Source organism: Salminus brasiliensis, chromosome 1 (genome assembly GCF_030463535.1).
Source record: "Salminus brasiliensis chromosome 1, fSalBra1.hap2, whole genome shotgun sequence".
NCBI lineage: Eukaryota > Metazoa > Chordata > Actinopteri > Characiformes > Bryconidae > Salminus > Salminus brasiliensis.
Window position 1 is genome coordinate 63,586,575 of NC_132878.1, and position 13,194 is coordinate 63,599,768.

Sequence of the window (13,194 nt, forward strand, 5' to 3'; positions counted from 1 at the left end):
CTCACCACAGAACAAACTCAAGTCTGGCTGACAGAAAGTCCACTCACAGACGTTTAAATGAGAATGACTCGAGTGAGTGGTCAGTATCAGACAGCTCAGTACAGCTGCCTTTGACTAACTGCTGAGATACCGACACAAGTGCTGATGATAAAACTTGTGTCTGAGAGAGTGAAGTTGAACGACTGGTGTTGGAAGTAACAGAAAGGCAAGATTAGAGACCAGTTCTGCTGTGTTTGGATGGCCGCTGGCTACCTAGGCCACAGCACAGCTCAGGCCATATTCCAGCTAACCAGGGCTCAAATAACACACGCTTATAGGAAAAAGCAAGGTTTGAACTAAACTCATGACTAAGGTGGGCTTGTTTTTTTCCCCACCTGCTTCCTGAGCATGACATTACTAATCAGTGAGCACCCACAGCGCCGCCACCCTGTGGCTCTCTGAAATGCAAACTGGGGTAGAAGCTTATTTGGCCGTGAACTAGATAGACACAAAACAGAAATTTGACACATGAGACACATCATTTTTAAATACCATCCTCTTCTTGAAATACTGTCAACATTTTTAAATTCCACGGTATCTGTTTTACACGTTAAAAAATGTATAGTTCTTGTAGTCTAAAATGTATATACTGTACATGTATCCATTTATCCATTTACACAAAAGTCTTAGGCAACTATTATATTTTTTAACCTATGTAAATTACTAATATGAATTTGCCTAAAACACTTTATAACTCAAAATAAACATATAAATACAATAGTCAGAATGTGATGCTCACCAGTAGTTATTGATAGGTTGGTTAGAAGAACTGTGAACTCTATGGGTTCTGTTCGACCAGCAGCTCACCTGAATCACTTTAATAAATTACATAAACTAGGTGATGAATGGAGCTGGAAATACTGGCCTTGGTCTGAGGTAAAGCTCAGAGTAAGTAGCTCACAGTAAACTGACACACAGCAAATCACAATGTGGTGTTTATTTGTACATGTTTAGTGGTTTTTTTTTTCAATTAAATTACACATTAAGCATTGCATATTAATTAATATATAAGTAATATATCATCCTGTTTTTTGGGGTTTTTTTGGCTAGTTATTTCAGTCCCCAACAAACATGCCTCTCCCTGTCACACATGAGCTCAGAGAGTAGGAAAACATATTTAATCCATTATTACAAATCTATAGTAAAACTTACATAACTGGCTGAAGGTTGAAAACAGGTAGAGGGCTATCCTTGTGGGACTCATAAATAATACTTCCAGTGAGCCTTTATGATCAACTAGAACTACTAACAGAGAGAGGAACATATTTTACAAGATATCCACAAAATATTATTTTAAAGTGCCAATCACAGAGCAAAAATCAATCACATGTGTAGAACGGTTATTTACAGAGCCATTAAAGAATGGAACTCACTGCCTGTTACACTGCTCAAAACTGATAGTAAAAAAAGTTAATAAAATAAAAATCTTAAAATAATAAAAAGACAGTGCTTTACAGATATGGAGAGTAAATATTATTAAAGCTTACTGCTATTTGTATTCTTCTTTATGTGGCTATATATATATATCTTATATGTATGTAGGTATGTGTATATATGTAAGTATATGTTTGTCTTGCTTTGTTTTTTTATTGTTAATTGTTGTGTTTTTTTAATGTTTGTCGGATCCAAATAAAACAACAATAAACAATAAATACTTATTATTAGATTATTTTATTATGTTATTTTACTTACAATATTGATTGCAAAAATACACTGACCTGAAGACTAATTTATAAATCCACCTGCATTAGTGTATCAGAACAGCTGTAATCTGTTAACCTGGGAGCAAATACAGGTACGGAGGTCTAACAAAGGCTTTGCAATGATCTTCTTCAGGGAAGTTTCATTCACTGTTTTTATTTTTTATTTTTTTGTCTATATAAACATATCCATTACAGTGATAGCTTATCCAAGACATACTGGCCTATATATTCATACACAATGTCTCCTTCTATGCTGATGGATGTTGGATGTGCTAAAAGGTTCCACTACACTGCAGGATATATATTTTTAAGCTGTTACTTTAGTACTTCTACTCAAGTTGTATGGGATTTCTTTGCTAAATGTGCAGAACTGGTGGTCTCCTGGATCAGGGTTGATTGAAAACCACTGTTCAAAACTACAAAACCCTGTGAAGAATCTAAAATCTTTTTGATTCAATTATGCTTAACATATCCACATTAGTTTCTGTGCATAATGGGGGGAAAACGTTGTGATGGGCTAAAAAGAATTTGTTCACCAAAAATGTAAAAAAAATTATATTTTGGCCAAAAAACTTTTGTCAAAATCAAACGCATTGGCCCTGAGTTTCAGCACCACCTGGTGGACAAAACTCTATGTGGCTTTTTAAAAACTGAAGTATGTAGTGAGACCCAACTGTTGTGTAATAGTAAGATCCAGGGAGCAAAGAAGATTATAGCTAATTGTTAAAATGGCTAAGTCTAAATGCTTCTCCAAGTCTGGCTAAGTTCATTCCCAATGTTGGATTCCCAACAAAGAAGACGTAAAAAGCTTAAAAAAGTAGAAAAAAGAAGTAGTCAGAATGAGACATGCTGCACACATTGTATCATAAACATGCTACATGCATGCTAACAGTCTAAACCAACACCAGCTACTCAAACCACACACTACTACTGGCATAGTACTACCATACTTGACAAAGCTTGTTGGTTTGTGTGGGGTATTTGGCTGAGGTTGGAAATCAGGTTCAGAAACAAGGTAAGTTACTTGCACTGTTAGCTTGCATGTAGCAACATTTAAAAGAAAAAGCAAACAGGACAATCAATTTGAAACAATTTTGTATACCATAGAGTGTGAATTTCTAAACACAGTTCATTTTTCTCATAGAGAAATATAATACGCATGATGCTGACTACAGAATAGTAGTATGCCGTGTAGTCTCTACTTGTTAGATAGCTAAATTGCTTAGTAGCTCTGGTGCGAAACTACTTGGCTGATCAATTTGGGGGAAAGGAGGGAAAACTGCGTACATCTGATTTTTAACCAGTCCATCACTTTCAGCTTACCTAAAAACTATGGCCGGTGATAATGTCTTTTGCTGGCTTGAACAGCGCTGCATACAAAAGGGCCATGTATCAAAAAGCATCCCACAGAAGGCTGTACCGCACTGTCTGAGCTGTTTGACCTTGCTGTTCCTCTGAATTCTTGTAATCTGTATTTCAATACTTACATTGACAACATGTTTTCGAAAAACAAAATAGTCGGCCATGGTTTTAAAAGGTTTGTCAATTGCTAACCTTCATGTTAAAAGGGACTACCAAGGTCTACAAAACATTCTCCCTTTGTATTCTAGAGATGAACTTTTGAGTGCTATGCCAATAATCCTGCTTTTAATTAAAGAAAAATGTATCTGAAGGGCCAACACTTAAAAAAAAAAAAAACATTTCTATTAATAGTGGAACGTGGAAAGCAGAGACTAAAGATGCTCGCCTGTGTAAGTCTACCTGATGACGTTCTTTCACTTGTTTTCGCGTTGTTTTGTGTACAGTACTGTGAAAGAACATACAGTGCCCTGCACAAAAATATTGGCACCTTTGGTAAAGATGAATAAAAAAGGCTATGAAAAAATATTACATTTGAATCTTTCAGCAGGATGGTGATCAAAAGAATAACTCCTAATAAACAATTGGAGGTTTATTCAAATAACTGATGAACTGACCGCAGAATCATGCTTTTGTAGTGGCCATGCCAGTGCCTTGACCAAATTGTCTGATTTTAAGTGGCATGATTACATGAGTGAAACCAGTGGAATCTCTGAAATTGATGATTCTGGTCATTTTAAAGCCAGTTGCTTGTTACTAATGGAATAATTCAGAGGAAGATCTGAAAATAAAGCTAATTGTTGCTACAAAGCATGAGAAGACCATAAAAATATGAAAGTGCTAACAACCTTGTTATTTTTAATGATCAAAATGTCATTAAGAAATGGCAGTTATGGTAAAGTCAAGTCAAGTAAGTTTTAGGAGGGCACAAAAACTTGATATATATTCTGGCCAGAAAAGTAAGATCTCACATGACAGTAAAGCCCCATATGACAGCAAAAACTTGCAAGAGGTTTTAGCCCGATGGTTGTCAGAGCTCTGGGATCCCAGGGGACCCATTTGAGAGCATGGGATGTGCATGATAGACTCATCTGAAAGAAAACATATGAAAAAAAGTATGAAAACAGCATCTTAATAAGGCATTTTGGAAATTGTTGTGGAGTAATGCAGTAAAAATGGAACGATTCGGCCATAGGTATGTTTGGTGGTAAAAACATTACAGTATTTGATGCCAACTGTGGTTGGATCCTCTTGTGCTTTTCTATGTGCTTCTTTGTTTATATCTTGGTTTCCAATCTCCAATTTAGCCACGCCTTGTTTACGTTCCTCCCCTGGTTCTTGTCTGTAGCTTCGGCTTCTCGTTATCTCCCTCAGGTGTAGTCTGTCCAGTCTCTGTAAATCACCTCCAGTGTTTGGCTTGTTCTTTGTCTTGCATTTGTAAGGGTCCTGTCTTGTACTTATCAGGTCTCTGGTTTGTTTCTGATCTTGTACCAGTCTAGCCCTTTAGCAAACACGGCCCCACCAGTTGACTTTGCTGTGGCTGTAGCTGTGCCTCTGGTTAGTATGGTCCCACCGGTGGGATTGGAATAGTGGGTGTAGAACGTTCAGCTTTAGTTCCACTGGTTTATCGGAGCTGCTTCCTTCAGCACACAGCGCATCTCTACAGCACTGCTGAAGCACAGCAACACCCGAGGTAATCAGTGCAAATCTGCCCATCACACACTGGCTCGTTTTAAACTCTGTGAATCTAAAATGTTAGTCAAACTCTGTGTGTTCAAGATACTCGTTAGTACGACTCTGTACACAAGCACGCCTGCCTTAATGAGGCTGGAGTTACTCTCTAGCTTCTCACTGGAATTTTATGACACACCTCAAATGATGCAGACTCCATGGGCGCCAGAATGTAACCACAGCACTGTTTTGAGGTGGAATATCAGCTTCATGGTGCGAGAAGGCAAATGTGGCATTGTGTAGTTTACATCTTTTTAAAATGATACTTCAGATCCAGTGAATACATGAACTGCAGTCACGAAGTGGCACTGCTTTATAAAAACAGGCTAAAAACAGCTATAATAAAATAATACCATAGTATTCATGATCTGATCTCATCACTGCCTGCTGGTTTTCTAGAACTCTCCACTTTGCTCATGCCAAAGGAACTAACTCTGCAGACCGTCACAGCCTGAAGTCACTTGCAAAAGGGCTACATCTGTTTTTCTTGGTCATTATTTTTAGTATTTGCAGCTTAATGTTTGAGTTGCAGCTGACATGGTTGCTCATCTTTCTCAGTTATTTAGTTATTATGAAATTAAAACGTGTGACTAACCTTAAACCTGTAACATCTAGAAATGTCTAATTTTTAATTTTGACCTTATGACCTTTAAAATATGAAGACCTGCCTTAATTAGTTTGAGTTATGCTACATTATGCAAGCTTACAGTGTATTACAGTGTAACAAGATGCAGATTAATTACAAAATGCCTATACAGTGTAAACACCAGTTACCAACTTAAACGTTAAAGATAAAAATATGATTGTTTCACCAAAAGTAGGCCACAGCAGTGGGACAAATGTAAAAACTTTGATGTGGCTTTGAATTATTTGTGATTTAGTTCTTGAACACAAGGGGTTTGATAACCCTGTGTTACTGCATTATGTGTTCAAGAGATTTTCACAATATAGAGAGGTTTTGTCTGTCAGCAGCACACTTGGAGTACAATATCAAGTAGTCATGGTATAGTTTAACAGTTACATTCCACAGAAGAATCCCTGAAGTCAACAGAAATTTGCTCATAAATGGCTATTGTGAGACAGGTGGATGGGAACTGAATTCTTGATCAGAAAAGCCTTTCAAAGATCACATAAAAACTGCACTGCTAAGCCCCATGAAATCACCTTGAATTAAACACAATAGGCACTGTTACTAAACTGCTGTTCAGAAAATGCTTTAGCTTTTTTGACCTCGCAAATGGAGCCTTGAGATTAAGGCAGTAAAAGTGTGAAGTGTTCTTGTCATTGAAGGGAGAAGTTTTAACGTGAACCCTTAATGAAATATTGATTTGGACTTGGAAGAAACACAGTTAAATTTATAAAAGCCTTTTTGTCTCCATGAGACAGGTATTTATGACCTTACACTTCAATGTACATTTCACCTAGACTAAAGTAAGCTGTTTTATGGGACTGCTTTTGTAAAACAAGGGCCACTCACCATCCACTTCATTAGAAACAATGTACCTCTACCTACAGACCGTAGATAAAGTTGTTGCCATGTACATTTTCTTCCATGCATCATTGGTCAGCTTCTGACCACAGGACTGTTGATCAGATAGTGGTGTACCACCCATTCATATCCAGCCAAGAGTGGATGAAGGGCTAAAGGGATTGCACACCATTAGGAAAATAAATAAATGGACCTATTTTTCAGTAAAGAAAATCAAACAAATAAATGGTCATATTTTCACAGTAACAACTACATACATTATACACTCAAATAAAACATAGCAAGCAAGTGTAGTCTGATGTGTCTGAAGCAGGTTTTCATTTGAAGAAAAAAAAACAGACCACCTGATTTCCACTAATTAAATCAGTTGGTTCAAAAAGCTGATCAGATGATATCCTGCTTGTTTTGGACCACATCAGATGTCTGGACTGGAGTGTCAGTCCATTATAGGGTACCACACACACCTATTATTATTTAGTTGTAGGCAAATGATGGGAGCCTGTATAACCACACTGTAAAAATCTACGTGCGTACATTTGGTCACGACCCTCTAGAGGGAGCCATGGTTTAAGAGCAATTCCTTGAGACTTCAGGTTGAAGAGTGATTTCCTGCTCCTAACGGTCTACCTTCCGACAGATTTAACCTCTAACACAAATCCAACACTGCACTAATGATCTTGATCTTGATCTTGAGTTGAACTCTTCAGAGCCCTAATTTAACAGAATGCTGACCTGAAAGAAATTTCTCTGCCACTTCCAACTGCTCGAAAGCCAATGCTGACAAAATTCAATATCATAATATTTTCAAAATGGATTTAATTTGAATAGATTTTAAACCTGAATTTCACACAATGCAGTTCACTGTCCGGTAAGTAAAGAGCACACAATATAATAAAATCCATGAAAAACAACCTGCTTGATATCAGGAACACCACTACAGACCTCATATCATGGATGCCATGCTCTTATCTTATCTTATCTCTATCAAATTCTTCACTACAAATTAAAGCAATATCTCAGTCTGTCAGTGTCACAATACACCAGTACAGACATTGTTTTTTATATTGTTGGTTCAAGCAAATCACATGTAATAGTGCTGTGCCATTCAACACAGGGTTTTATATGGCAAAACCCTTTGTTTTAGGGTTAATCCTTAGTTTCAGCGGTTAGAGCGCCGGGCTATTGATAACAGGGTTGTGGGTTTGATTCCCAGGCTCGGCAAGCTGCCACTGTTGGGCCCTTGAGCAAGGCCCTTTACCCTCTCTGCTCCCCGGGCGCTGGAGTTGGCTGCCCACCGCTCTGGGTGTGTGTGTGTACTCCCTGCCCCTAGTTCACTAGTGTGTGTGTGTGTGTGTGTGTGTGTGTGTGTGTGTGTGTGTGTGTGTGTGTGTGTGTGTGTGTGTGTGTTCACTACCACAGATGGGTTAAATGCGGAGGACACATTTCGCTGTACGTAGTAAATACGTGAACCTTTACCTTTTTTTACCTTTAGAAGAAGCAGCACATGGAATATTGTGCTTCTTTCTTGGAGCAGTGGACAAAGTTCACCTTGGTCAATCTACCATTGAGACGCATGTTGCTAAATCATTTTATGAGTCTTTTATTACTATTCCTTGATATCAGTGTGGAGGCAAATTACTGGGTGCAAGGCAGGAATACCCCTGGACAGAATTCTCACACACACTCACCCCAAGATGGCAATTTAGCATGTGTTTTTTTGGGGAGGTGGGAGGAAACATACACAGACATGGGGAGAACACACCAAATGCCTCAAAGACTGTGACTGGAGCAACGATTGAAGCCACAATCCCAGGACCCTGGAGCTGTGCAGCACACATGCTGCCTGCTGCCACCCACCAATTAACTTTTAGCACTGATTTTAATGCTAGTATAGGCACAGGCAGTATAGAGCATGTTTACTTTACAATTTGAGACTAATAAACATGGAAGCCACCAGTGTGGGAATATTGTAAGAACAAAAAGAGTGCAAACATTTTTTCATGGTACTGTATCTTTTTATCTACTCGCACTACCTAGGCTAACAGCATTCTCCAGATGCCACATTTTTTGGGGAGATGTGTGTATCTTTCAAGCACCTAAATAAAGTAAAGTTAACCATAAACACCAACATGCCACAAGCACTTGAATACAGCAGTGCAATAAATGAATAATGGTGGAATAGCATCTTAGTTATATACATGCACACACAAATAAATAGCCTGCTAGAGCTGCCCCAGACATGTGGAAGTGTCTAGAAGCAACAACAGCTCAGCTATGAAGTGGTAAGCTCAAAGTACAGGACTACTGATTGTAAATATTATAAATAAAATAAATAAAATAAATAATATAAATAATGTGTCCTACCAGCATTTACATTTTTCAGACACTTACAGTTTTAATCTTGTAGTAAAACAAATGAGGAATTAGTAGTCTTGCCCAACTATCAAGCTTTAAATTGCCTCTAGAAGCAACATAAGCATAACAACTGTCCGTCATGAGTTTATGTATCATGTTTACAACATGAACACACATGAATGCAACCATCTTCTTATCTGTTTTTTTCCCAGTTGCAGTGGGTCCCGAACCTACCCAGAATCACTGGGCACAGGGCAGGATATCCCCCTGGACAGGGCCCCACTCCATTGCAGGGAACCACACACAACCATTCACTCACACCCAGGGGCAATTTAGCATAGCCAGTTCACCTACCATCTGTTTTTGGGAGGCAGGAGGAAACCTGCGGACATGGGGAGGACACACCAAACTCCTCACAGACAGAGACGAAGCTCGATTTCAAAATCCCAGGCCCCTGGAGCTGTGCAACACACTGCAGCGCCACCATGCCATCCCTTAAATGCAACTAGAAATACAAAATACAAAAATAAACAAAACGTTTAATGAAAAGAGTTTTTGTACACTTATTTCCAACTTCATAATTAAATCGTTGCAGGTTTGGTGAGGAAGATCTCGCACTGAGCCCTGACTCTAGCCCCATCCAACATCTTTGGGATACATTTTTATGCTGCCTGTTAGTGTTAGTTAGGTCTTATTGGACTGACATTAGTAGCTGACCTCACCAAGCACCTGACGATACCAAGGCTACCATCTAGCAGTCACCTAACAACCATGTAAATTGCTATAACAACCAACATCATCATGTAGCAGTCACTTTATATTTTGGATTTTTTTTTTTTTTTTTGCAACTAAAGCAAGTCTGTTTACGATTTACATGCTGGACATGTAATAAGGTATGCAAACTTCATTAAAAACAGAATTAAAATTATGCTATTTTGTTGAAAAAATGGTAAATTTAGGAAGCAGCCCTGCCTGGGATTTTGGGCCCTGTGAAATGATTTTACACTGGGCCCCACAACTTGAATAATTCGCTAAAATACTTACTTACTACATCTTTAAGGGTCCTTAAGGGGCCCTTGTCAATCACTTTCAGAACTTTTCCCCTTAACATAGCGCCCCTGACACATAGCAGACAAATGGGAATGATAGTTAGCATCCAGTGAATGCTAACTGTCCCCATGTAATGATTGCAGTTAGCACCCACTGCTAGCTGACTAGCAAGCCAGCCAGCATCAATGTGCTGCATTTGTCATGGTTGTTGGGACTGAAATTAAAGCTATAACTGACAGTTACTGGTGTGCTTTTCACATACATCATAAATGCATGCGACTTCCACTGACTGTCTGCAGCTGCCATCTGCCGAATGCAGCTGCTGTTGGCCAACTTGCAGCAGCCACTAACGGACTGGCAGCAGCTACTGGCTGACTGGCGGCAGCCACTAAAACTCTGGCAGCAGCTATTGGCTGACTGGCAGTTGCCATTGCTAGAATCCCACAACTGTCTGGTGCCAGCTGCGAATCAGAGATCGCAGAGGAAATGCAATTTTCTAGTTCAGTTTGGTAACAGGTCAGTCTTTTTAATATCAGAGTATTGGCACTAGTGTGACTATGAGCATAAACATGCAAGATGTTCATGTGAGGAGTGATCCAGAAACCAGACTGGTCAGACCTGTAGAGTGAACGCCGGGTGGCGTCTGTGGGCGGGAAAAGGCTTAGAATTTCATTCTTGGAGCGTGAGTGAGTGCGTGCGTGTGTATGTATGTATGTGTGTGTGTGTATGTATGTATGTGTGTGTGTGTATGTATGTGTGTGTGTGTGTGTGTGTGTATGTACGTATGTGTGTGTGTGTGTGTGTGTGTGTTGAGGAGGGGAGGGAGTACTTTTACATGCGGTACCCGTATTGCGATAAACCACGCCTCCTATGGGAGGTCCGCCTCTCAGTAAAGATGTAAAGCAATACAGGCTATCATGTATTTACAACTGTGTCAGCACACTGTAATAAGAATAACTTGGAGCAACTTCACACGAATTTAGTCCTTGAACCCAGCTCCTGTTACTGCCTATTTAACTCAAAGTTTAAATATATGTGTAAAGCTTTCACTGTTATTTACAAAATCTCATGTTCTCATGCTCTTATTCCACGCATCGTTTCTACACTTAATTAACCCGTGAGGCTACACCTAAACTTTAGTGGGTCACTATAGTTCGAGTACTTCCCTAGAAAATATATTAGAGTATTTTCAAAATGATATGATATATCATTTGATATATGATATATGATATATATTTGATATATGATATATATTTCGGAGGGCGGTGTTTTGTTTATATGCATGAACATTGTAAATGTAAATATGTATTTTTACTTATTGCTTAAAAAATATGTTTTATGTATTTGTGCACAACTGCTTTTAAAATGGGTGTTTTTGTAAATTGTTTATGGACAAAAACATAAAAAATAAACTGATATTTCATTGTTTCTCCACTAAAATAAAAATGAAAATGCAAATCCACAGCAAAGCAGGTGGGATCTGAACCAATCGCCGAGCAGAAGGCTGGACAGTGCCAGCCAATCGCAGTGTGAGAGGCGGGACTTGTCGGAATACGGGTGGGAGAAACACAACAACGATGTGTGAATGCGGCTGAAAACTGCAGCAGTACGGCGGACGGTTAAACGATAGCGCCTCTCGAAAACCAAGAGAAATGGTCCCCTGAAACGTGCCCGATGGTTTTTAAAGGTTTTTTTATGGTTTACGGTGTCTTCGAGTTGAGATGTCCGCGAACGGCGTGTTTTATGGCTTGATTTTCGTGTGTTCAACAGTTTTTTACCAGCTCGTACTGACTGAGAAACCCGGTAAGTGAACGAAGCTAGCTAACTAACTCGAGCTAGCGACCAAAATAACTGGGTGTAAAGTTGTGATTTAGTGGTTTTTTTGGGTACAAGTGTGAAGTGAACGCGGAATATTAGCGTATTTATATCAAAACTTTGTCACTTACTTAAAAGCAGACTAACACGGTAAAGACGTTGGAGAGCTTCCCTCTGCTTACATGTGACTCCACAGCGCTTGTTTGGAAATGTGTGGGAAAGCCATTCAGCCAAGTTGGCTAGCTAGTTTCCATTCACCTCAACCTCATCTGCTCCTGAACACTGATTTAAAAGAGCTTATCTTCTGTATTTCATTTGCTAATGGTTGTTTCAAGGACTATGTACCCCTTTAAACAGGGGTTAGCTGTGTTGAATTGTAGAAATGATTTTACTAAGCTGTTGTTATCGTTGTCTGACTAAGGTGTTATTACTTTTGAGAATGAGAGCTACATGCTGTAACGTTAAATTCAACCTGAAAGACCCAGAGTTTGGTTTAGTAGCTAAATGGCGTGGAAAGTTCCTCTTAACAGCACAGGTTATTGGCACACCTAGGCTAAAACCAAAAGCCTGCCCTGCTTAACTGCCTGAGCAAAACTGACCTGGAAAAGTATGTTTGGTCTGGGTGTCTAAACTAGCTAGCTACATTCTCTGGGTCTTTCCTTGAGTTTAGTCTTGGGCGTCTGACTAGTTTTTGGGCATGTAAAGTAACGAATTCTTCCCCTTGCCAGGTGTGACAGGGCTGCCACAACGGCACACCAGCAGCCTTTATTAATTTAGTAAGCTAGATCAGTCACCAGCTCTCTGCCTTTCTGCAGGTTTCACCACCAGCCCTGATCTAACAGACCTCATTCAGCTCATCAAAGACTCCTGAAGGCGGTAATTAGACAGAGTCTGTAGGAAGGTAGATCCTCAGGAGCTGGGTTCGGGATCACTGGTTTAGACGGTTAGGTTATGGGTCTTCCTCTTGCTAGAACACACTCTAGACTGGGGGTTAAAGCATGTAATTCTCATGGCTGAATACCTGAGAACCATGCTGTGGTCAGTCATCACTGTTTGTAGGAGTTGTCTTTTTTTTATTATTATTTTTTATTATTTTTTTAAACTTGGAGGGGTTTACTGCTGACCTTTCCTGATTTTTCAGTTCCCAAAGAATCATGTGCTGTTGAGAAAATATTCACAAGTGATCCCGTTACTCAATTTGGGTCATTGCGGGTCATTCTCACGAAGTCGCCATGGGCAGATCAACAATATTTATATAATTGGTAGCTCAATGAGGACTCTGTGAGAGAACAAAAAGGTCAATTATTTGCTTTAATTTTTCTGTTTTTACACCCATTTCCATTACTACAGTATGCTCACATATCTTTCTCTTAACTTGTTTTTATTAGTCTTAATGTACGTCAGTTTGATCTTTGGGAAAACACTTTGTATTATTTTTACCAGTTGAACCCATTCACTGTAACACTTTCCTTGTAAACTGTGGGTCCAGTTAACGTCACCAAAATAACATTGTTATTAGTCAAGAGATACCTCAGTGATCACCAGTGTGCTGTTTTAGTGAGACTGTATTGCAAAAGATATATTTATAACGTGAAAGTTATTCATATTCTGTAAAATGCTTTGACAGTTATATGCAGATTAAAAAAAAAAGAA

The 13,194-nt window shown here is 39.1% G+C and overlaps 1 protein-coding gene across 1 annotated transcript in view; it reads left to right on the forward strand.

The window, feature by feature from the left end:
- The first annotated feature begins 11,330 nt into the window (after nucleotides 1–11,330).
- Nucleotides 11,331–13,194, forward strand: part of dcbld1 (discoidin, CUB and LCCL domain containing 1) — a 38,023-nt gene continuing 36,159 nt past the window's right edge. The window contains exon 1 of the mRNA XM_072686184.1: nucleotides 11,331–11,529. Coding sequence (XP_072542285.1) covers nucleotides 11,448–11,529 — 82 coding nt within the window. The 5' untranslated portion in view covers nucleotides 11,331–11,447. The remainder of the gene's footprint in view (nucleotides 11,530–13,194) is intronic.